This window comes from Triturus cristatus, chromosome 6 (assembly GCF_964204655.1).
Source record: "Triturus cristatus chromosome 6, aTriCri1.1, whole genome shotgun sequence".
In the NCBI taxonomy this organism is placed as follows: Eukaryota; Metazoa; Chordata; class Amphibia; order Caudata; family Salamandridae; genus Triturus; species Triturus cristatus.
This window is the reverse complement of record NC_140589.1, coordinates 237,179,686-237,204,939: the sequence shown is the minus strand read 5'-3', so window position 1 is coordinate 237,204,939 and position 25,254 is coordinate 237,179,686. Positions and strand designations below refer to the sequence as shown.

The 25,254-nt window shown below is 45.4% G+C and overlaps 1 protein-coding gene across 3 annotated transcripts in view; it reads right to left on the bottom strand.

Moving 5' to 3' along the window:
* Positions 1-15,854, bottom strand: part of ATAD2B (ATPase family AAA domain containing 2B) — a 790,780-nt gene extending 774,926 nt beyond the window's left edge. For all 3 annotated transcript variants that reach the window (XM_085610606.1, XM_085610608.1, XM_085610607.1), the window contains exon 1: positions 15,560-15,854. In XM_085610606.1, the coding sequence (XP_085466732.1) occupies positions 15,560-15,682 (123 nt within the window). In that variant the 5' untranslated portion in view covers positions 15,683-15,854. The remainder of the gene's footprint in view (positions 1-15,559) is intronic.
* Between the last annotated feature and the right edge of the window lie 9,400 nt (positions 15,855-25,254).

The following is a 25,254-nucleotide window of genomic DNA, read 5'->3' as shown; positions in this document are numbered from 1 at the left end:
ACTCAAGTCCTATTGAAGAACGGCAATTCTAAAAGACATTTCCCTTGGAAAGGCTTTCAGCCTTAAAATAAATACATTGATGGGCTTAAACTGGGGTGACCTATGCAAGCTAGACTATTAGACTACCTCTCAAGAATTTGTTTAAACCCAAAATGTTTTTGGATTTTTTTGTTACAGGAAAGATGTCACGCAACAAGGTGTGACAGTGCCTGGTTAGAAACTATTTGACAATATTTTAGTTATTAGCTAGGTTAATGGGTGTCCTGTTTACAGTACGACAGGCTGGATTTCCATGTAATGGCTTCTATCAATTTAGAGATGTCCAGTTTAAGATTTCTAGAGGAAAACCTCGTTATAGTTAGAAGACATCAGGGTGTTTAGATAGAAAGCACAGTAAACTATGTGCAGAAGGCTGCTTACTGGGGTCCTGTTGGTATTCAAACAAAAACTGTTTGGATGGAAGGTGGATGTGGATTAACTTCCCACCACAGTGCCAACTCCGCGCAATTCGAATTTTTTTTATTATAGAAGCATATAGATCATAAACTCACACCCATTTTATACTAGACAAATGGCCTAGATGATAATCACTGGTTCTTTGCAACAAGGCTGCCTGCCTTCACACACACGTTCTCATCCTGCTTGAACATCTAATCTGAGCACATGAAACAGGTGGAGAATACACCAATCTAATGAATACCCTCACAATCTCTGTGGCACGTAATACTAAGTAGGTCTGGAAAATATTTATTTGATGGTTAAGTAATAATTAATGAATAAAAATGAAATGCAATGGGAGTGAAGTCGTTTAGAGAGAGGAGAGAAGAGGATAAGCTATTTATTAGTACTGCCAACTCTTCCAGTTATGTTGGGAGTGATTTTTTTAGCATACAAGGGCAATATTTAAATGTTCTGCTCGAACATTGTCTATTAGGCAATATGTATCATAATTAACAGCAGAGGCGCTGCCTATCTATTGAAGAGATGTTTCTGCTCTGTTGAAACTGAACAGGAATTATCAATGAGATCTTAATCTTTCTAAAGACGGATAATCAAAAGATGGGGGAAATCGAAGCTGCTTCAGCCTTAACTCTGAAGTCTCAACATCCGTTTTTTTCATTTCTATGGGGGCCACTTATGGACTGCCAATCCTTGCCTGTGGGTTTGTGTCTTTGTATGAAAGCAAACTTTTAAAATACCAAATGTACTTAACAGAATAGGCGTTTTGTTCCAGCTTGTTACTGGAGGAGCAGAGTCTGCTGGCAGAATGGGTGAGAGACTGCGAGAATTTAAATGTTCGTGATGTGGACAATGGAGTCCAAGTATTTGATGGGAAGTATAAGACATGCTAGAGTGCTTATTCTGTGACTAAAGAAGTGTATAGTTTAGATTTACATTAACATAACACAAAATGCAGATCACGTGAATGAAATCTGTAACCAGCTAGCATTATTCACTGAGGGCATACTAGCAGATCACGTTAACTTTGTCCGTACACAGGGGGTTCCCCGGACACATTTTCTTCTACACGCAGCTATCTCTTACTACATCAAACGCTGGTGGTCCCCTAACGGGATTGAATCCCCTAAGCATGAACTACTATACGCAACATATCTCATGGGAAGGTGACACCACCCCACTCGCTGGCTATACAGAGATATTCGAGGACACTCGGGGATACAGTTACTACCACTCCATGTTAAATGGTCGCTGGAGCTGGGAAGAGAAATGACGGACAAGGAATGGGCATCTGTTTTTAGAAGTTCCTAAGAAAGTGTCTCGCGATGCTAAATTTAAATACATACAGTACATGATCTTACATTGGGCATACCTCACACCACATCGCCTTAATCGTATATTCCCCAACATACAACTCACCTGCCCTAGGTGTCAGGAAGCAGATGCAGACCTACTTCATGTGCTTTGGGAGTGCCCGCCTTTACGCATATACTGGCAAACTGTTGGTTACAGAGTGCAGGAAGTCACCGGTATGACTGTTTGGTCATCGGCGTAAAGCTGTCTGCTGGGACTGCATAAACGACCCAAGAGGCAGAGGGTCCAGTATAGATTTGCTGACTTGGCTGTGCTTATAGCAAAACATGCCATCACAATGCGGAGGAAATCTGCTTCTCCCACTACACCTATCTCATGGCAGACAGTAATGGTTCGCTGGGGTACCACTGAGAGTACGCTTATCAGATAAGAGGAATTTAGAGGATTACATAAAATCCCTAGCTCTCTAGATTGGGACTACATGCTTGAAACATTTAAAGCCATTGATATGCTAACCCCACTAACATCGCAGAGCAGGCCCAGCCCACCCCCACATCCCCAAAAGCTAAACTATCTGCTACCCAATAATGCCATTTCCCTTTATCTCTCGGAGGACCTATAGATATATACATATGTATGCTATGAAACTGTCTGTTATTTACTGTGTGGATACAATCTTTATTTGTCTCACGCTATAAGTTAGTGGAACAGGAACAGGGGGTGTGGGGGTGGTTCTAAGTTTTCATATTAGTTTGTAAAGTAGAGTGAGTCAGATACTTATGGGTCTGCTAATACTCGGATATCTCGCAATGTCAAGTCAGTTCCTTATCTTTTGCTCCTTAGATAACGTGACACTGTCTTGATATGTGTTCTTGGATACGAATGTCCACATTGTTATTTACATCTTTGTAAAGATCTGTGTATTCATACCTTTTAATTATTAGCGGCCAATTGTTTTGAAGATGTATTGCATTTATTATGCTGCTTGAAAACTCAATAAAATTGTATTTAAAAAAAAAAAAAATCTGTAACCAGCCTTTTCCTATTAGGGAATGATAAGCTATTTATATAGGGAGAATATGTATATATTTTTTATATAGCAGACATACATGTTTAAATTATCATGCCTCAGAGACATTGTTCTCGATTCAACGGCACCTGTTTGTAGACCCTGCGTTTATCACTAATTCTTAGGGAGTGACAGGGGAGTGACGATTAAAGACACCGACTTTTTACTTGACTCATGCTGCAAGTGGACCCACGGTCTCATGCTTCAGAATACATTTGGGGTTGTCCTCCTTTCAACTGTCAATCCAGGCTGCTCTCCAGATAAAGCTTCTGTGTAGTGATGCACCTCACATCAGTATACTCTCCAGTCTGAAGCACCCACAACAGAGGCACACAAAGGTGTGAGGTTTCTGCACTTGTCTGCCATCAGCCCAACTGAAAGTGTGATCAATGAAGATCAAGGTCCTGACCTCACCTAAATGTCCCCATTCACCCTGCACAACAATTCGCAGATCCACTCCCAGCCCAGCATTCTACCAAAGGGCAGTGGTTCAGGAAGTCTAATCAGCAGCCTCTTGCTAACAAAGTCTTGATTTAATATTTAAAGAGAACTCTGTCAACATCCTCCTCACACCAGTGTCTGTATCTCGACCATCGAGCCACTGGAATGTAGACAATACACTTCCACTGTCTGGGAAAGCTGTCCACACCCTTCATCTTGTGCCATTTCAAACAGGAGGCATCCAAAATAAATCCCACTCTTTTTTGTAATTAATTCTGTGAACCAAACATAAGGAAGAACATCAGAAGACATTCATTCGCTCCAGTATTTTGTGTTACAGACCCATATATCTTCACACACTGATATGATCTTGGAATCAATGTTTCCTTTCAGCACAGCCTAAAGCTCTCAATATTACCCCATTTTTATGCATCCAGCAATTACTTTTGGCTTCCAACCCCCTGAGCTGATAGGCTGACCGGGCTGTAGCGGTGATCTAGCAGTATCCTAGAAGTAGACAGACTGCCAGATTCAAGTGCCCATTAAAAGTACCTAATATAGCACTGACTTCACATTCAAATAAAGTTGTTTCTTCCTACCATTTTGTATCCTCAAAATGCACGCTACCTCAAAAAACATCCCCTATATTCCTAAACAAGAGCATAAAAAAACTAACCTTTACTTAAAGCTTCCAACTGTCACCTATCTTCTTTTCTTTCAAAATGCCCTCTTCTTCCTTTCCATCATCTGTAGGCCTTCTTTCTCTGAGCACAAACTAACCTAAGTGAAATGCAATGAAATGAAATAATAATTTACAAAAGAGCACGCTACTACCCAGGGGTGTCTAGGCATGGGACTCTATGAGGTCGCCGGCCAAGACTGACGAGCCGTATAATTTAAAAAGCCACGTTTTCAAGTTTTTCCTGAAAGCAAGCAGGTCAGTTTCCCTCTTTAAAGATATTGGGAGACAGTTCCAAAGACAAGAGATGCTGCCTATGAAGCTTCTCCCTCCCCACTGAGCTCTATTTGCTCTTGGAATGATCACGTTGGACGCTGATTCTGAACGAAGATGTGTGGGCGGAATGTACCAGCAAAAGTTTAGCTTGAAAAATTCAGTTGCTTCTCCATGAAGAGCCCTGAAAGCAATACATAAAGCTTTCAAATGTATGCGTTTCTCTATGGGTAACCAATAAAGAAGTGGAAGAACACCTGATACGGATCTTTTGTTTGGTATGCCTAACAATAGACTTGCAGGGGAGTTCTGCAAAATCTGCAGCTTGTTAAGGCTTTTCTTTCTAATATTCACAAATAGTGCATTGGTGTAGTCTATTTTCGATGCAGAGACTACCGTGGTTTGCAAATCTTTAGGTATGAAAGGTAATATTTTTCTTTGCAGTTTCATGGTAAAAAAGGAGGCAGAGGTAATTTACGTTAACATGCCCTTCAAAGGTCAGCGGGCTGTCAAATACTACACCAGGGTTTTTTACCTTGGTACCCTAGAGAAGGAAATTTGCCTAGATCAGATGGCCACCAATATTGGGACCAAAAGGAGCGATCTTTTTCAAACAGCAGTGCCTCGGTTTTACCAGAGTTCAACTTTAGTAGGTTTTGGGCCATTCATTTCACAATCTCCTCCATGCAGCTATGAAAAGGCCTTGCTGTATCTGTAACATTTGATTATACTGAGACCACTAATTGGGTATCATCTGCATAAGTGACTACAGTGAACCCGAATGATCTAATAAGTTTGGCCAAAGGTGCCACATATATATTGAAACAGGTCGGGCTAAGAGACGAGCCCTGGGGAACACCACATGGGAGAGAAAAATAGGGGGAGTTTAAATTGTCTGCTGCAACAAATTATTCTGTCTGACAGGAACGATTTAAGAAGGGAGAGGGCTATGTCCCTTACACCAATGTCTGCAAGCCTGTTCAGTAGGATATCATGGTCTACAGTGTTGAATGCTGCTGATAGGATCAGCATGGCACTGCCACCACCATCCAGCAGGAGTCTGATTTGTTCAGTGCTATGGTGTAACCTAAAACTGAATTGGCAAGGGTCTAGATGGCTGTGGTCCTCGATAAAAGTGGTCAGCTGAGAGATGATTGTTTTTCAAATATTTTAGCAAGGGGGGTAGTTTCGAGATTGGCCAATAATCATTGGGGTTTGTGGGATCTAGATTAGTTTTTTGGGGCAGAGGGAGGATAGATGCCATCTTCCAAAGACTTGGAAATTGCCCTAGCTTGATCATTTTATTAAAAAGTTCTGTTATGGAGCCTGAAATTGTTTCTGATGCTAGATGTGTAATTTTGGTAGGGCATTTTTCTAAAGGGGATCCTGACTTGGTTTTCAAAAGAAGAGTTTTGATTTACTCAGGGAAGAGCTCAGAAAAGGCAGTTAAGGTGGCCTTATGTTTGTTTCCCTTGGATTGGAGCCCTGTTCGATAGATCGGCCGGTTTGCAGAATTGGAAAAGAAAAGATTAAAAACAGAATTCACCTTGTCTTGAAAGAAGGTAACCAAAAGAGTTACAAAAGGTCTTGTTAAAGTCATGATTTACTTTTACCGGTATTTTAGATAACTGTTAACAGGACAAAAGTTATTTTGAAGATTTTTTTACCGCTTCTATTTTTTGGGTGAAATATAAGGTTTTTTCTTTGATGATCATATCTTTGTAAATGGCTAAGATGCTTTTGAATTTCTCTGATTTCTCATTATGTCGCCTCCATTTTCTTTCCTGTCTGTGACATGTTTGTTTTTGAAGACTTAGGATTGACCCTGCTGCTCTATTTGAAATTAACAGGTGCTATTCCATCTATAGCTTTGTCCAGCCATAACTGATATAAAGAGGCGGCTTTATCCGGATCGGTCGTGGCCAGTGGCATGGTCGCGGTCAAGACTGATTCTAGCTCTTCCGCTCTAACAGTGTGCCATTTAGAGGACAGCCTTATAAGTCGAGGTTTAATATTAATTGCGGTGTGGGTAATTTAATGTTTAACATGACCACCCGATGGTCAGACCATGCCACAGGGAGGACTGTCGATGTTGAAAGGTAAGGGCAGTCGGAAACAATGCCATCGAGTCGATGACCTGCTTGATGCGTCGGTTCTTTAACCAACTGCTCTAATCCTAGTCTAAGCAACATGTCAGAGAGATTTGACGCATCCGTGTTATCTGGATTTTCCAAGTGCAAATTGAAATCCCCCAATATCGTGTAGTCAGGAGAATCGATTTTTAGGTCTAAAAGCTGGGGAAAGTTCGATAGAAAGACTGTACAGGAGCCTTGGGGACGAATAAATAAATAAATATAGAAGGATCCCATTGAATATATAATACTTAGTAAATTGTAGTTTAAATGCCATCGCATCTAGTTCTTTTGAGCTGATAAGTTCCCTGAAGGACCCTGCAAAAGAGTGTTGATAAATTACGGCAATGCCTCCTCCTTTTTTTCCTACCCAGTCGAGTCTGTGAATCAAATAACCTGAAGGTACTGCTATGGCTAGGTCGGGCACGGCCGCTGCATCGGCCCATAATTTGGCAATAAATGGCATAGCTAAATACAGAGCATCTAAGAAATCCACAAAGGCAGTGGCGTGTTTCACCAAGGATTGCACGTTTATAAGAGCGCATCAAAACTGCTTGATGTCTGAGGAACCCTTTACTTCCGGTGATCTGAGGTTGTTTATTTTAAGATTTAGTAGGGTGCAGTTACAATATGGACAAGGCACAGAATTTTCGCAGTTGGCGACGGACAACACAGGGCCGTTTCATAACCTACCTGGATTAGGTTCACGCAGCTCGCCCATTGAGTATCTGCAAAACATTTGGGGCTGTGTAAACAAACCACCATAGTGGCTGGGGCGGACGCGTTCCGGGTCGGGTGCTGAACAGCGCAGACGGGCTGGCCTAAGACATGCCATTTACGCGCCAGCGGGGCGGCAGCTACGCGGACACACTATCGTATTTAAAGGCTGGCATCGGCAGGGGGCATGTCTTAGGCATGATGACAGGGTGCTGAGAGCACGGACTAACAAGCATTGAAAATGCAATAGGTCTCGTCCTTGTTTAACTTAAAGCAATTCGGTTTGTAATTAGGTGGCTTTTTAGGTTTGCTTTTATTAGTGTTTTTCAAACTTTCAAGTACATAACATGCATATATGTATATGTATGCATGCATTTATATAGATATGCAGATGTATATGTATATATTTACACATACATATATATAAATGCATATACATATATAGACACCAGAATCCTTCCTGTTAAGAAAGAAACAAGCTCACGCAGGTAACCGGGAACTCTCGTTTATTCCAGCCAGATGAATGTGGCATGACGCGTTTCAGCTAATGCCTTTGCCATCATTTGTAACTCACAATGTCCGCACTTTAATAAAGTGTCTCCTTCGTGATTGGGTGGGACACTATAACAGGGAGGTGTTCACAAACTCCCCACACCGGGTTCGTCGACTGCAGGCACTGAGCGTGAGTATATTATATATGTGTGCGCGTAGAGAGAGGTAGAGAGGTAGAGAGGTAGAGAGTAGTAGAGAGAGGGGTAGAGAGAGAGGGGGAGAGTAGAGAGTGAGTAGAGAGTAGAGAGTGACTAGTAGAGAGTGACTAGTAGAGAGTGACTAGTAGAGAGTGACTAGTAGAGAGTGACTAGTAAAGATGCACTGGCAAGAGGCCCTGCTATTAATCTTTATTTGGTGCTGTTGTGGTCGAGGCGGCGCAGATGCTGCCTGTGTAATCTGGAGGAACATTAGGAATAAAAGACCCCAACGGATGAAAGGCGTCTGAATGTCGGTAGCGCCAACTCAGCATTTCATTCTTCAAAGCGGAACGCATTGTCTGCTTTATGGTGACGTCAGGCAGTTCGAGATGTCTTGTATGTATCCGACGGTGCCTGCCTTATGGTGACGTCAGGCAGAAGCGTATGAGATCCAGATTGGTGGTGAACTCTTTATTCAGTGGTAAAGTAACAGAGACCACAGCTGACACAGCCAACACCCCAGACAGCCAGGTAAAACTGATTCAACCTCTGCGCTGGCTACATCACTCAGGAAGCTACACATTTCAAATCACAATAAAAATATACACAGTAGGCGGGTGAAAAACAATTCACAATGCCAGAGAATAAGCCCTCCAAACAATAACAATTCTAAAGATATGCAATGCCCGAGCCTCTCCTCCCAAGTGCACGCATGCACATACTCTAGAGCGACCCCATAACAAGCAGGGTTCGCTTTCATTTTCGTCCATAGCAAAACGATTGCTTGTCTCTATGGGGCCATGTGTTTGGAACACATGGCCCCATAAAGATAAGAAACCTTTTACGACGGGAGGAAGGCAGACGAGCCCGTTTAAGTGGGCTGGCCGAAAAGTGGAAAAGTCTACATCACGCAGTGCTCCTTCCCAATGGCTGGCAACAGTTTAGCATAAGCGGTGACGCCAGCCAATGGGAAAGAGGGGCGGGGCTTGAAGCCCTTTACAGAATTTCCTCCAAATCATAAAATCTCGCCAGCGAGACTGCGCATGTGCGCAGCCCACGCATGCGACACCTAAAAACAAGTGAAGGAAACTAAAAATTCAAAACAAGGGTCCAGCAATACCACGTGTTCTGCCGCAAGCTCCTTTGAGGCAGGCAATACTTGTAAAGAAACACAAACTAAAAGAGAAAGTTTAAAATCAAGTGAAAGCATAAAACAATCATAAATTACCTAACAGTTTAAGGGTCAGAGCCCTTTCTAAGATGGTGCTACTAATGCGCTGGGAGCCAGGCAACTTCGAAAACAGCAATGAAGTGCTTACAAGGAAATCAGACAGTCTACTATCATCTGGTCTTGTTGAGAATGCGGGGACACGCTCTATCACTGTATTTAAAGGCCGTCATCATGCATTATTTGGCTTAATCTTTATATTTCTGCAAACAGCCCACAACTCATTTACAAGATCACAACTACTCCTCTCTGAAAGTCATACCTCTGTAATTTAACAGTACCGAATCTCCTCTAGCTCATTTTTTAATCCCACCAACCATCTACATGACCTTCTATGTTTCCCGACCCAAACTAATGATCACAACTAACTTCTATTAATTTAATCTACAACACAGAAACTGGAATGAATTAATAGAATGGTTTGCTTGTGCATCCAAGACTAACCGCAATAGCCAAAATAACCAATATTAATGGTCGCTAACCTTGGGTTCCACATTAGCATGCTGCCCAGCATAAAGTGCTTCAATGCCTCGTCAGGTATAGTAAGCACGATATAAATGCAATTACAATACATTGTCTTGTTTGCTAAAGCATGTGGGAAGGACTTCTCTTCTACCCGTTCAAATGAAAAATCTCAACAGCTTTCACATTAACGTCCTCCAACCTTTCAATGATTTAATTATTCAGATTAACATTATCCAACAAGCAACTAGTCATCTGTCTACATTTGGTAAGTGATAAAATGATTCAATCTAACTATATTCTTTTATGAATTAAGGCATGCTTGCACACAGCATCGCATCACTTAAATAAATATTATGATGCATTAGAATATAGTGCATTAATCACTATAATACAATGGAATTAGGTTTACTGTATAGCATTAAATACAATTATTTAGCAAATTTTTTTAAAAAACGTCATCTACTCAACCAGTCCACAATTCACAATCCCATCAGAACATGTTTAGCAGACTTCCTCGAGTACACAAATAGCACTAAAGCAGGTCTTGTTGGCAAAGAGGTGCCAACCAACACAAACCCTTTCCTGTTGTAGTACAGAAGCACCTTTCGCATATTACCAGCTGCCAGTTTACCTCTGCTCATTTGCCCTGGTCTGATGTTTGAGGGAGTGTAGTGTCATATTTTCATGCAATACCTGTTGTAACTAAATATAAAGTTTACCTATTTTCATTTGCACCCAAAACACTATCTAACAGCATTTAAAAAAAAACACATACATACAACACAAATACAACTGATGCCATCAAACTGCTCTCAGCAGCATTAGCAACAATTCTCAGGCAAGCCACAAAGCCAGACACAAGACTCAGACTATCTTTAAACAGCCGATAATGAGCAAGGTACTGACCTCAAATGTTGGCTCAACTAATAAAGTCTTCCAGCCAAACACTGAACACCTTGTAGTGTCAAATGTTCCTTGTGTGGTGTCTTTGTTACAATCTGCTCCTTAATTTCTCATTTTAACAAACACCTTAGGTTTTCTTGTGCAGGGTACCACTGCAAAAAGGGTCCAGCGCAAAGTATATGACTTTGTAAGTTTCTCGCTGGCTGAGTGCTAAACTCTGTTGGTCGATAAAGATCCACCAAAAATAGCACTCCTTTTTACAGGGATGGCTAAAATAATACCGTTAGCCAGGCAATTTTACCCCACTAACGATTAGTGGCAGCTGTTTTAATAGTAGCAAGGTTCAACCCTTTTAACTAAAGAGTGGTTAGTGGCAGCAATACAAAGTATGAGGGGCAAAGCACCAGAAAGTGATGGTTTCCCTGCTGCTCTGTACCATAATTTCTAGATATGCCCTTGGAGAGACTCTTGGAAACCTTTCTGTGGGTGCATAATACCAAAATACTGCCTATCAACAACCCCAAATCGGATACGGTTTGAGAGATTCTGACCCATATGACTGCATCTCACGCTATTCACAGCCAATAGTGAAATCTACATTTTGAGCATTGTTAGCAAACAGGGTGATCAGAAAGGTGCAAGTCCTGGTGCACCATGGCCAATGTGGGGTTAACGTGACTTGTAGCTGTAACAGTCTGCACAATATCCATTTACTGCATTTATTTTGGTTCAAATTTAACACATCAGTTCTTTGTTAAACACTACAAATAACATAGATCATTGATGTTCATACTTCAAATAACTACCAAATGTTACATGTCTTGTACTTCTCGACATACCTCTATGTGTTATGTAAATCTTAAATTATCTACTAATGTTAACTAATTCCCTTATGTTCCAATCTATCTGATTTGCTGTACATATTATGAAAATGCATGCCTAACTAAATTAGTCGGCATCTTTGGGATGAGTGGCACATATTCTGCCCTTGCGGACATCAGCGGAGCAATAAGACGCAGTAGTGGAGCTTTAGTGATAATATATGCCTGACTTTCTAGGCTGAAATAACCATTATACACATGGCTAGGTGGTATAAGAAAGCTGATCGATTCGATGAGTAAATGACAAGGCTGACCACTTTCACCTGTTAACACTAGTTGTGAAGACACTGAGATGCAGATTGAAGTCAGTGCTGCAGGATTGTGGATCAGAACAGACTCAACCACAAATACTGCGTCCATGTATGAGGATGACACATTCATATACCTTTGTGCCCCAGAGGAATCATTGCCAGTACAAGTAAGGGACCTGAATTACTGCGCAGTAGTCTCAGGGCTGCGCACCAGTTCGGGAAAAACAAAGTTGTTCTCATTGGGGAGGACTGACTAGGCTAACTTGTGAGGTGCATCCAGAGTTTGGGGGATTCACTTTGAAATAGGCTGTTTCCAGGACTTGGGCATACAGTACAGGAAGACTACTAGCAGGTTTGAAAAGTTCTGCGCAATTCTGGAATACTTTATAAATGTTGCAACCGACACCTGCCACAATCTTGATGTTTGTTGTTTCAGAATGTTGAAAGTGCAAATCAAAATGAAAAATACCGTTTTCTAAACAAAAAAAATAACTGTGCCGCATGCAGGTGCATTTTCCTCTAACATGTGGAAGAAGATACCATGAAACACAGCAACACACGCAAAGAACTGCCAACTGACATCGAACTTAGTTAGCTGTAAGCTAGTTATACAAATTGTGGGTCTTTGCCCATTAGAGATTAATCCATATTTGAATGATTTGCAGAACTCTGGCACTAAGGAACTTGCAGCACATTCGGACAGGCAGATAATGAACTGGGCTGTTAACTAGTGCAGAAGCTGTACAGAAGGGACAAGGCAGTCAGATGGACAAAGGGTGTGATGACAAGGGTACAGGGGTACTAAGCATCAAATTGAAACTTCTAAGAGTAACCACTGTGGTTCCCAGGTCACTCCACAAGGGACAGCCTAAAGGGAATGAATCCGCTCTAAGAGGTCACATGGCTGGGGAATTGTGGAGGTAGCCATAAGGTATCTCCGACCTAATAAGGGATGTGTTATAATTGTGGAACTCAAAGTGACAGCGGGCTAACTGCCCAAACATAACACCAACACCGATGTGCCTAGCCTAATGTTCATTGTGGGTGATAGTTGCCCCAAGTTGTTCCGAGGATGGCCAGTATACTAGGAATGAGTAAGTACACAAATCCCACCCAACAGCCCAGGCTATCTGGAACCTGATGGGGTGGACGGTAGCAAGTTGAATGGCATACGAGATACCAGCCCTAATTTGACTAGGGTTGGTGCATGAGCAGCAGACTTGTATAGGGTTATACCTGGAGTCTACTGTAACAGTGTCATTGCTGCTACGGAGGATACCCTGTTCCCAGTACAATGCTATGGCTAAGTGGATGAACTAGAGGATTCTAAAGTGAGATAAAGAAAATACACAAAAAGTTGTGCTTGCTGAGGAATCACCTTATAGGCCAAGTGCCATTGAAGGGTGTGCTCACAAAAGCATAACCAACATTGTAGTAGACTGCAAAGAAAATGACATCCCTCAGAAAATGATTTTGAGCTCTCCCTTTTGCTGACTACTTAAAATAGACTGCACTAGTCACCAGTAAACTCTCTCTAATAAATAATGTGCAAACGCAGATCATACCCCGCCCCAAGTGTTTGCCTTTTACGTGACGTTTTCATCCACAACGATTATTTTTTCCCACCATACAAAATTTTCCTGGATACTAGACTTTTTCCCCTTACAAGCTCATTATGTTTGCCTAGAGCCAGGAACAGCATGGTCCACTCTCTTTGAGAAATGCAAGAGACTTCTGAGCCTCAACAGCCACTTTTCACCTATTCATCTTCTAAAAGGATCCTGTCCAAGACCAAGATGACTGATCTTATATTGAGCACATTTCATCTGCCCCCATGTTTCTCGCTCACCGTTTATGTATTCTTCTTGAGAAAATATTCCATGGTGACCCATAATATCCACTCCTACCCACACATTCAGATGCCAAAATGTTCGGATCACAGTACACAGCCCCCAACAAATTCCACACACTTTAACATTTGTTCAACATTACGACTTTCCTGCCTCACTCAAATTATCTGATATAGAGAATGACCATTTTCCCCAGGTTTTGTTGTTGCCAGAATGTGAAGGATAGAAGACATCCGCCTTTTCCAAATGTAAAATCTCTCCTTAAACACATGCTCATAGGGAAACTCTATGAGACAGTATAATGTTCTGCCGTTTTCTTATGTCATGATTGCAAACCCTTCCTTCTTCCACTCATTAACATTATTTTGCAAATCCATTAAGTGTTAACTGGCCATTATAGCCTATACTTGCCTATGCTGATGCGCTTTTTGTTATATACATTCTGCTGCTGATCGCATCAATCTCCTGTCCCATTTCTCCTCGGAAGATGATCTTTGTCTATACATATAAATGAACTTAACATCAATCCTACTAACCCTATTACTGGCCCTTTTATTCATTTAAGACGCTCAACCCTCAAAGTCTAGCTATGCACCATTTAAAGTTATATCTTAAATAGGGCACTCAGTTTACGGCCGATGTTAAGGATAATTATGCTTCACATTGTAATGGACTTGCTTGATAGGAGTCTTGCAGTAATTAACTCCTTTACACAACCTCTACATCGACTCTTTTTGACCTGATAGTTTAATATACTCTGTGCACTCTATACATTACCACAATGTTTAATGTGATTTGCAGCTGTAATCACAGTCTGTACATTATGCATTTACTTTATTTATTCTGGTTCAAGTGTAACATCAACACTTTGTTAAACAGTTCTTATAACACGATTTTAATCATACCTGTTCCTACTTCAATTGACTACCAATGTTTGCACTCCTTGTACTTATCCACCTACTCCACTGTTTGATGTAAATGTTAACTTATCTACCAAAGTTAACTAATTCCCTTATATTCCAATCTTTCTGATTTGCTGTACATATTATGAAAATGTACGCATAAGATAATCACCTCTCTCTGTTCATCAGTTATATCCTTTTTTTAAATTAGTCAACACATCTCTCACTATAGCACCGCAATACATTGTACAATGCACTGAACCCCAAGCGGTTTGAGTAGGAGCTATAGAAAAAAGTACATAAATATGCAAGTGTGCAAATGGAAGGGTGTGTTTAGGATTAGGTGATGTAAAAAAAAATTTAAAAAGAGATACACCGATAGAAATACACACATACATACACATAAAGTGTTTATCCTGAAAAGCCTGTAAAGACTTTGTGACTGATGTCCCCCTAAACCATAACTGAGTGGGGACTGTTTGCCTTTGGAGAAGTAGGGTGGTGGTTACTGTAAAAGCTTGTTTAAGGCTAAAGTTCTATGTGGTTTACCTTGCATGGGCATACTGCATTTGTGCTTGGTTGGAAATGTTGCTGTATACACAATTCTAAACTTGTTGAGTATCCGAGAAGGATTGAGCAAGTTGATTATAATTATCCCATAGATGTCAATGTTTGGAGTTCTGCCATTACGGTGGTTCCTTCAATGTATGGAGGTTTTTAAGTTGGAGGGTAAGAAAAAAAGTTCTAAGTGGAAGGGGCACACAAAATATGAGGCTGAGTCGAGAGTTATAGCAAAGAAGTTGGTGGTAGTTTAGTTTGGGGTATGTCGTTAATGACGATGGGACATGTTTCGGATGGGGTCTCCTAGAGATTCTGGCTCTTGGTTAGAGTGGGGCTGCTAAATGTTTGGCCTCTTTTCTTGGCAGGAGGTGTATGTTTTGCAGGGTTTATTTTGGTTCAGTCATGTTGTAGGATAGTTTCGGGATTACGCCCTTTTTTGTAGGATTTTTTTTTTTAATGGATTCTTCCATTCCTCTAGGTGTGCGGGAATTGGTAAAGATGCTAGATTCTGTTGCCGGTTGGGGTTGCAAAGAACGGTTACCGGTAGGTGCAGGGTCCAGTGTTGGCAGGGTGCAGTCCCAGACACAGCCACAGTTGGCGCTGGCCCGCCTCCCTCTGGCTGCATGGGGCAGTGTGTACACACAGACAGATGACAACCTACAACTTGTGTGTGCTGCTGTTGCAGAGTCTAGCCGCGTCCCTTCCCACTACTCCTATCCCAACAGAACCCCTGTCCCCGGCTGACCTGCTCTGCAGCGGCCTCACTACGGGCACCCTTGCCGGAGCGAGTCCTAGAGGAGATAAAGTGAGCTGGCTCTGCGGCGGGGGTTGCGGTGTTGCTGCGAAGGGAGCGCCGGGTGTTCACCATACTGCCGGCGCGGGTTGCGCTTAATGCCGGGGCCTCTCACTGCCCGGGCTTTCTCAGCGCCATTCCTCTTTCTCTCAGGCTGCTGTCAAGCGGCGCTGCCACTGGGGGTCGCTACAGCGAGTACAGTGGGCCGGCCGTTACAGTCTCTCTATTGGCAGAAACAGAGGTTTCCGCAAACACAAAGGCTCAGCCACTAGACCAGAGACATAGAAGAGCGGACAACGCTAGCCATTACATAGGGAAGAAGTGGCCATCTTAACAATGTGGCTTGAAAGCTGCTTGGGCGGTTGAAAACGAACAACTACCGAGTTCTTCAAAAAATAAACAGAGCCGGGATAGTTAGCTTTAAAATACATATTTTTCACAACACCGTAAATATTGCGCTCCTCAAACGCGTATGAGTTTTTTGTGTATTTTAAAATACGCTTCTGATAGTGAAATTGTTTATCAAACTAGAAGGAAACGTCCTTGTGCGTTTTGCTTTAGTAAATGTCCTAACATCGATGGTGTGAGGTTCACTTAAAGATGGCTTCTTGAACTACGATCCGTCCAGAGCGATACCTGCCATTTGTGTCCTCTTTTTGTGTTTTTGCCTGTCCGTGTTGTTGGGCGGGATTATGTAAACCGGTCGAGAGAAGAACAGCTGTGAGGGAAACTGGTTGCTGCCTGCTTAGGGTGGAGTTATCTTTGCATTCTAAGCTTTTTGCTGCAGGGCTACTGGCCTGCTGTCATTCTTTACAGCGCGCATGGCTGTCCTGCTGCATTTATCAATAGCCATCAATCTTCCAAAGTTTTCAGTGGGGCGACCGGCCCTCTCACGTTCCTTAGCTGAACCTTGCATTGAAGCGGATGACTGCTTGAAATGGCCACGAGCCAAAATCAGATTATGGTAGTTGCGACTAAGGTTGCCACCTGACCGCTTTTATACTGGCGTGACCGGAATTTTATTGAAATGCCGGCACTAAAATAAGAAAACTCACCTAAAGTCGGGTTTGTTTTAATCTTAACAGTACATACTTCAGTTAGCAAATGTAAGAAGAAAACACTAACGTATTTTATAGTTACCCTAAGGATCACTGCCAATTCTAACAAAGACAAAAAGGCTATTAAAAAATAATAATGTTAACGATTTCATATATAGTTCTACCTAACAATCAGGTCCAGGTCTGTGTTGAATATTATTACTTGAACATATGGCGGTATTTTTCCCCAGGTAAGATAACAAGCATTTACAATGCAATGGCCTCGGCATTGTTAAAGTTAGAGCTATTGGCATTGCTCATGACATTATTTTTGTTTATGTTTTTGTTTTTAAAACATTTAAAGAAACGGCATTGTTATTTACAATGTCAATAGCTTAATCTCTCTCAAATTCGAGACCTATTGCATTTGCACCCACACACAGAGCCACACACACAAAGCCACCCACACACAGAGCCACCCACACACACAGAACCACCGACACAGCTATTCACATGGAGCCACCTGCACACAAATAGAGCCAGCCACACAGAGCCACCTACACACACACAGAGTTACCCACACACAGACAGAGCCACCCACGCATAGAGCCACCTACAAAAAAAGCCACCCACACAGAGCCACACACACATACACAAGAGACCTAAAAACTGATTTTGATTCTGTTACTATGCATAACATAAGGACAAGACTACTAGGATGAACTATAGACGAGCACCCTGAACAGTTTACACGTGATGAAGTGCTTACCAGTACAATGTTACCCCAGAAGTGGCTTGACAGATTTCTAGCTAAGGAGTGAAGCATTTTTGCCCGTACACCCCTTTCATTTTATCTAAGTGATGTTGCTGGCTGAAATATGATTCCCAAATCTCAAAGGATAAAGGATTTCAATTCTTGAATTATCACACAAAGCAGATCCCATTTCTATAACCTTAACCCTGCCTCTGCTGCCTGTGCTTAGGACACGGAGAGACAGATGGTTCATCTGAGAGTGAGGAAAGGTGGGACGGGCACTCAGTCCAAGGCTCGCCCTCTCCCCTCCTGCGCCCTCCTCCCTGCCAGCCATTGACAGTCAGTCCAAGGCTCGCCCTCTCCCCTCCTGCGCCCTCCTCCCTGCCAGCCATTGGCCGGAGACCAGCTCATCCCTGTGACCCAGGGAGCCCGTGTCAGACCTCCCTGCCCCGGTACCTGCTGGAGACAGCACAGCTGGACGCGAGCACCCGCCCAGCCCCCTGCAGGGCTTTGCACACTCACTTTCACTAAACACAAACCCACAGCAGCACACACTAATAGAAACTAAAACAGCCGCTGTGCACCCCACAGGCGCTGAACGTCACTGTGTGCCTGAGGCCTGGGGTTCTACTTCAAGGGGTCCTAAGACAGCGAGCTCTTGTTACCAACCAGCAGCTACACAGAGCTGAACTCGCAACAAAGTACAGCGCACAGAGGCAGCCTCTCACCGCTGGGTGTGCTCTGCAGGTCCGAATCTTAACCGCTCCTTTCATCCGTGCCAATTAATGCGTGTAGGGTTTGAATGGAGAATCACGGTTTAGGGGAAACTGGCAACTTGACTAAAATAGTAAATGTATGAAAAGCGGACTTTGGGACTTCGTGTGTTGGCAATATTTCACCAAACTATAACGCAAAGAGGTCTGCAGCGCCCCAAGCTACAGAAACATAGCGCTTTCACATAAAGACGTGGGCTTCCAGCAGGGGCTCCCTTGAGGCACCGCCGGATGAGCAATAATAGTATTTTAAGGTGGAACTTGAGATGGACAGGACGGGGTGAAGTTGGTTTCTTTGCTACAGGCGCACTCACCCAGCAGCATCCACAGTCTGCATTTGGGCCGGGCTTGACCAGTGTCCCCGCCGCTGCTGGGCTCCCTCTGAGGTGCTCCTGCTCCATCCGGCAGCGCTAGGAGCTGTGATTAATAGTAGCAAGAGCGCGCTGGCCTCTCAAGGACGCGATGAAAACGTCCCGCCGCCCACTGAGTGATTAAAGGCAGAGGCCCTGGTGTCACTGCACCTGCCGCACAAATGAACGCTGCGCCCATTTAGGAGAGCGCTGATTCTGAGACCCGAATACAGAAGGTTTCGCAGCCGGCTTTCGGCGTGTTATGTGCCGGCAGTGATCTTTATTTTGAAACCAGCTCTGTCTGGGATCAAAGAGCTATTTATATTTATTTTAACAACAAAATATTAATCTTTACCCTGCTCAATCCGGATGCCGCGTAATTATTTCGATATTTTAAATACATTTGAAATGTCTTGGTAGCCAAAGGTCAGTTTTTTGTGGGTTCTTGTTGAAATTCGTACCCGAAATATGAAATGGTCTCACTAATTGTTGTGATGCAGATGTAACCCACCGGAATGTGTGCACCGCGACACGACGGAGCAGCCGTGGAGATTATCGAGGTGAATAATAGCATTGACTTTGCCGTTTCTTTAAATGTTTAAAAAAAAAAACATAAACAACAATAATGTCATGAGCAATGCCAATAGCTCTAACTTTATCAATGCCGAGACCATTGCATTGTAAATGCTTGTTTTGTTTCCTGACCAGACGGATTTTAAAACAATGGCAATATAACATTAAACAAATCTGCTTAAAATATTTTAAAAACATGCTATGTGAGAGTGAATATTGGACAATGTTAAGGCAAGTTTTTTTTTTAATTCTTAGAAAATATAAATGTTAGTGATAGTGTTAATGAACTAAAGATGCCTGAGGTATGTTTAGGACTATACAGATTTGGTATTCCGTGCACACACATTTATTTGCACCAGCCATGTGTATCAGAGCAGAGCTTTTAGCGCAGGCACTCTTTCGTTTAGAAATTAAGCTTTGGACAAAAACCTATGCTTGTGCAGGTATGCAGAGGGCAGGTGGAGGCATTTAGCATGGACATCAGTCTTAAAGGGCAGATTTTATCTGCAGACATATTTGGCATTTTTATTAGGGCTAGGACCCTATTAAGTGGGAGTGTCCAGTGCGTGTCCATGCCTCTGAGAGCGCCTTACGCAGAAATCAGGGCAATATAGCGCACAAAAGCATTCTTCTTATGCAGTTGTGTACTACAGTCCTCGAAAGCTGGGTTACACAAGTGAGGTAATAGCTTTCTGTGAGAATACGGTAGATTGTTTGCAAGTGAAAGGTCTTCAGTGCGCTGCCGCTCGCAGTGATAGGGAGTTTAACCAATGAGCGCTCACTAGAACCACAAGGCAATCATTTTTTACGCACCCCTGTGAAAGTCTGTCTTCGTGAAAGGACGTGTTTGCTTACCTGCGTGTGCTCTTGCGTCTGTCTCTCTCACGTTCAACATGAATCACACGAGTCAACGATGAGCCTTAATTGAATCCTTCATTTAGACAATCGATTATACTCCAGAAATGAATAGTACAGTAATTTCATTTACATTGGTGTCTGTGGGTGGAAAATAATTTTGACACTTAAATCTTTCCCATCATGAACTGCATCATGTCAACAATGTAACTGTTGTTGAGAAAGAAACGTGTCGATTGTGCCATCTACTGGCTATAGCTCGTATACGCAACTTGCCGCGTTGGATAAATTGTTTTTAAGAAGCTCGTGTTTGCGATCTCTCAGCTCGAGGAAAAACGTTTCAGGAGAAAAAACAAGTCAGACGAATGAAAGAAACCCGGATCGGACGGCGAAAGAAAAGTTTTCCCTCACCAATTAAGCCTCCTACCAGAAACGCCGGCACTTGAAAAACAAGTATTGGAAATTAACAAATGCGTCCGGACGCCGGGACACCACCGCCTTTCTCCGAGGCGAAGCAGAAATGCCTCGGAGAAAGGCAGCGGCGTTTCCGGATTCGGGGGCGTGTTTTTCTTTTCTCTCCTCTTGCCATTGGCTGGAGGAGATAATGAGAAAAGTAGCATAAAACACGCCCTCGAATCCGAAAAGGACGGGGCCTGTTCGGAGAGACAAACCTCTTCTCCAATGGCTGGCCAGCATTCAAGAGGCCAGCCAATGGAGAAGAGGTAAAAAAAAGGGGCGGGTTAAAGCCCCACTCCAAAACATTAAATCTCGGAGCAAGACTACGCAAGCGCAGCCTTCGAGCCGAGACCTAAAAACCTTACTGGGGAAAATAAAACAAGCATTTGCAATGCAATCGGTCTCGCCTTTGGGACCGTATATGTATTTAGCTATGCAGCACATTAGCCTAGATGCTGAAACATCTACTGTTCTTTAACATAAAGGGAAAGTAAGTACCAAACTGCGTAACATGCCAGGTATGGGAACACATTTAAAAAAAAAAAAAATTTTATCATCTGTTTTTATTGATTTTTCAAACACAATTACAGGAATTCGATTTACTTGCATATGAGTTCCTTCGTTGCAACAGCATTATATGGTGCACATGATAGGGACACAGTTGGGACGCAGCATGGAGACTCCACTGTTAGACCCGGCCCTCGTAACATAGCTAGACCTGACCCCTGCACCTCACACCAGCCCCCAAACCCACGGCCTAGCCGATCCTTCCCACCAGAACTCGCACGCACCCAACCCGGACTTCCCCGTCCGTGGCCTTCTGCCCTTCGGCCACACCGGGCCCGCGTGCCCACTTCATGCAACAAGATGGCCGCCCGGCCCCAGCGCGACCCTGGCCTAGAGGCGCCACTCCGGCTGGAGGACATCACGCTCCCCTTGGGATGAGAGAGGGAGGAGCAGTTTCTATCACACCTCTGCGCTTCCCTGGGACGGTGGGTTTCGATCGACCTGCCGGCCTCCCCGAGGGCTGGCTCCACGCCTGCTGGGTGTCTGGGACTCCTCCCAACCCGGCCCTGAACGGATCAAAAGACAATGGCAGGAAACCCCCAACAAGCGGCCCCCAGGTGACAAGACCCCTGCCTGCACAGGCTCCGGACATCAAAGAGGGGTCGCCCTATAACAAGGAGTGCTCTGGGACTGTCCGGCAGATTCGCCTTGGAACACCAGAGCCCTGCTGAGTGACTCGCGGCTCCCTGAAGATCGTAAGACCTCCGAACTTGTGCTTGAGCCCTGCTGAGTGACTCGCGGCTCCCTGAAGATCGTAAGACCTCCGAACTTGTGCTTGAGCCCTGCTGAGTGACTCGCGGCTCCCTGAAGATCGTAAGACCTCCGAACTTGTGCTTGAGCCCTGCTGAGTGACTCGCGGCTCCCTGAAGATCGTAAGACCTCCGAACTTGTGCTTGAGCCTTGCTGAGTGACTCGCGGCTCCTCGAAGATCGTAAGACCACCGATCTTGTAACCGAGCCCCGCTGAGTGACTCGCGGCTCCCACAGACTCTCTTGGTCCCGCCAGACCCCACGACGACAACCGTATCCCCCAGCTCGAGGATTGTGAGCTGTGCGAAGTATACGCTCCTGCATTTGATCCACATCCCCAAAGACTGTCCCGCTTCCTCCTACTCCCCTCCAAGACTTTGAGAGCCCACGCTCTGCTTGTATATATTTGCTGTGCTGATCATAAAGATCCTACTACTACAATCTGATAAAGATTTGCTCGTAAGAACTCCTCGTGTGGTGTCTCTCTGTCGTGTGGTGCCGAGTGTGCGATCCTAGATACGAGGGTCCTCCCCTGAGGAGTCTCCCGCCAGTGCCCGGCTACGATACCTCGAGGGTGGGTCTCAGGGCAGTCAGGGCCCCCTCCGGGCCCCTCTGAGGTCGCCTTCTAACATTGGTGGCAAGCGACGGGATTCGGGTCCATAATCTAGAGATCGTACCGTGAACGGCTGACGCACTACCGACAAAGATGGCAGAAGGAAACACCGGGGTTCTCATAGAAGACGACGCCAGTACCGTGTTCCAGGTGGAACAGCTTGAAGTGTACACTCACAAAGAACTAAAACAATTCTGTAAGGAACTCAGAATCGCTACCACTGGTCTCAACATCAAAGAAGATATGCAAAAGGCACTGAAAGCTTGGGTGGATTCTGGAGCCTCCCGGCCAGAAGGAGCGGGGGAGCCCCACGACGAAGCTGGACCCTCCCAAGGAGAACGCAGCAGCAACCAGGTGCGAGGTTTCGTACCAGACGGGGGCCTATCCCCGGAGGAACTCGCAGACAGAGAAAAAAGTCGCCATCACAAGCTCGAATTAGCCAAACTCAAAATTGAGGGCGAGCTGAAATTAGTCGAGAAAAAGCTAGCAGTAGAACAATTGCGAGTACAAGGAGAACTAGAAAAGAAGAAACTCCAACGAGAACACGAGGGAAAGAGACTTCAACTGGAACATGAACGCAGCCTGAAGGAAATAGAACTGAGAGCGAGAAACGAAGAAACGCGGCCCCCGGGGAACCGGGAGGCGGCCGCCCCAACGGAACAGAAGGTCCACATCCCCAAGGATGTGGTCAAAGAATATTACAAAAATGATGACATTCAGCAGTGGTTCCGGGCCTACGAGGTCGCCATGACCTCCCATAGGTCCCACAGAAGGATTGGGGGGCTGGGTTGTGGGGACGATTCCTGAGCGAAGGGAGAGACACCCTGCTCGACCTACCCACCTCCATGCAAACATCCTATGAACACATGAAAGCGGCCCTCCTCACAAGGTACGGCCTCACCCCGGAGATGTACCGCCAGCGGTTCCGGGACTGCAGGAAGATCCCGGGTACCACCTGGGTGGAATATGTGAATTTCTTCAGCCGCGCCTTCGATGGATGGATCAAGGGCAGCAAGGTAACCACCCTGGAAGAACTAACAGACCTTATGCTGTGGGAACACCTGGCGGCCAACTGCTTTGTGGAACTCCGCCAGCATCTGCTTGATAGCAAGCTCACGGACCCAAGAAAGCTGGCTGTCGAGGCGGATCGCTGGACCAACACCCGGGTCTCCCGGGGCCCTGTAGGAGAGTACCCCCGAGCCAGTCAGGGACCACCCCGCCAGAGAGGGGGGGGGAACCAGGGAGGGCAGAGAGAGTCCCAGGCTAGTCCCCCGAAGTCCCAACCTCCACCTTTCCCGGCACCCCCACCAGCTGTATCCGGCCCCCCCCTTAGACGGGGGCACCGGGTAACCATCACTTGTTTCCGTTGCCAGAAGCCCGGGCATTACGCCAACGACCCTGAATGCCCCATGGCCCCACGCACCACCCAGGCAGCACCCCCTGCTAGACAGATAGCCAATGTAGCCCTGGTTGAGGAGGCAGAGGAGTGGGAACCCGCCGCTATGGCCCTAGTGTCCTTAGGAGATAGAGAGATGGTCCCTGGGAGCCTCCTGCCCTCTAACACAAAGAAATATGGGCAGCTAGTCACGATCAATAGCCACCAAGTAGAAGCCCTCCGTGACACCGGGGCCAGCATCACCGGTGTCCTTAGCCATTTAGTACACGAAGACCAGGTCCTCCCCAACGTCTTTTGTCCTGTCATTTCAGCCGACAACACAGAAAGCCTATGTAAGGTAGCCCTGGTGCCCTTTGAGTGGGGAGGGGTGGTCGGTAAACTGAAGGTTGCAGTGAGAACCTCCCAACCCGTTGATTGTCTCCTGGGGAACGACCTGGAAAGTTCCCCCTGGGGACAAGTTGAGCGCAAGACCCATCTAGGGATGATGGGCCTCCCTGAGTGGGTGTACGCCACCACTCGATCCATGGCGGCTCGACTGACCCCCCTGAGGGAAGTCGACGACGCCCCGGCCCCTGAAGATAGGATGGTCCCAGCCGAGGGTCCCCCCAGGTCCCCACCAGAAGAGTCGATTGCCAGTGACGAACCCCCGCCTTCCGACTCCACCCCAGTCACCGAGTTCGGCGATCTGCCCGAATTAGCCCAGTGGCGCCACGAGGGGGGCCCCTCCCGAGAAGAGTTCTGCCGAGAGCAGGCTACCTGTCCCTCCCTGGACGGGCCCCGGCAACAGGCAGAGGCCCAGGCCGCAGGCGACCAGACGGGGACGCACCGGGTGTATTGGGAGAATGACCTCCTGTACAGCGAACAGAAGTCGGTGGAGCTAGGGTCCGGCCGGGTGCTGGTGGTGCCCCTACGCTTCCGAAGCCTCCTCCTGGGCTTGGCCCACGATGTCCCCCTCGCAGGCCACTTGGGCCAGGACAAAACGTCGCCTCGTGACCCACTTTTACTGGCCCAGAATGAGAGCAGATGTAGGAGCCCACTGCAAGTCCTGTCCCACGTGCCAGGCCAGTGGAAAAAGCGGAGGGAAGAGCAAGGCTCCCCTCCAACCCTTCCCTGTCGTCAGTACCCCGTTTGAGCGGGTCGGGATCGACATTGTAGGGCCCCTGGACCCCCCAACTTCCCAAGGGCACCGGTTCATCCTCGTCCTGGTGGACCATGCCACCCGTTACCCTGAGGCCATCCCCCTGCGCACCGTCACAGCCCCCGTGGTGGGCCGGGCGTTGATGGGAATCTTCTCCCGCATGGGTTTCCCCCGCGAGGTCGTGAGCGATCGCAGTACCAACTTTATCTCCCGGTACATGAAGTCCTTATGGCAACAATGCGGGGTGTCCTATAAGTTCACCACCCCGTACCACCCCCAAGGAAACGGCCTGGTAGAGCGGTTTAACCGAACTCTGAAGGGGATGATCGCGGGCCTGGAAGAGCCCCTCCGGCGTAAGTGGGACATCCTGCTCCCCTGCCTCCTAT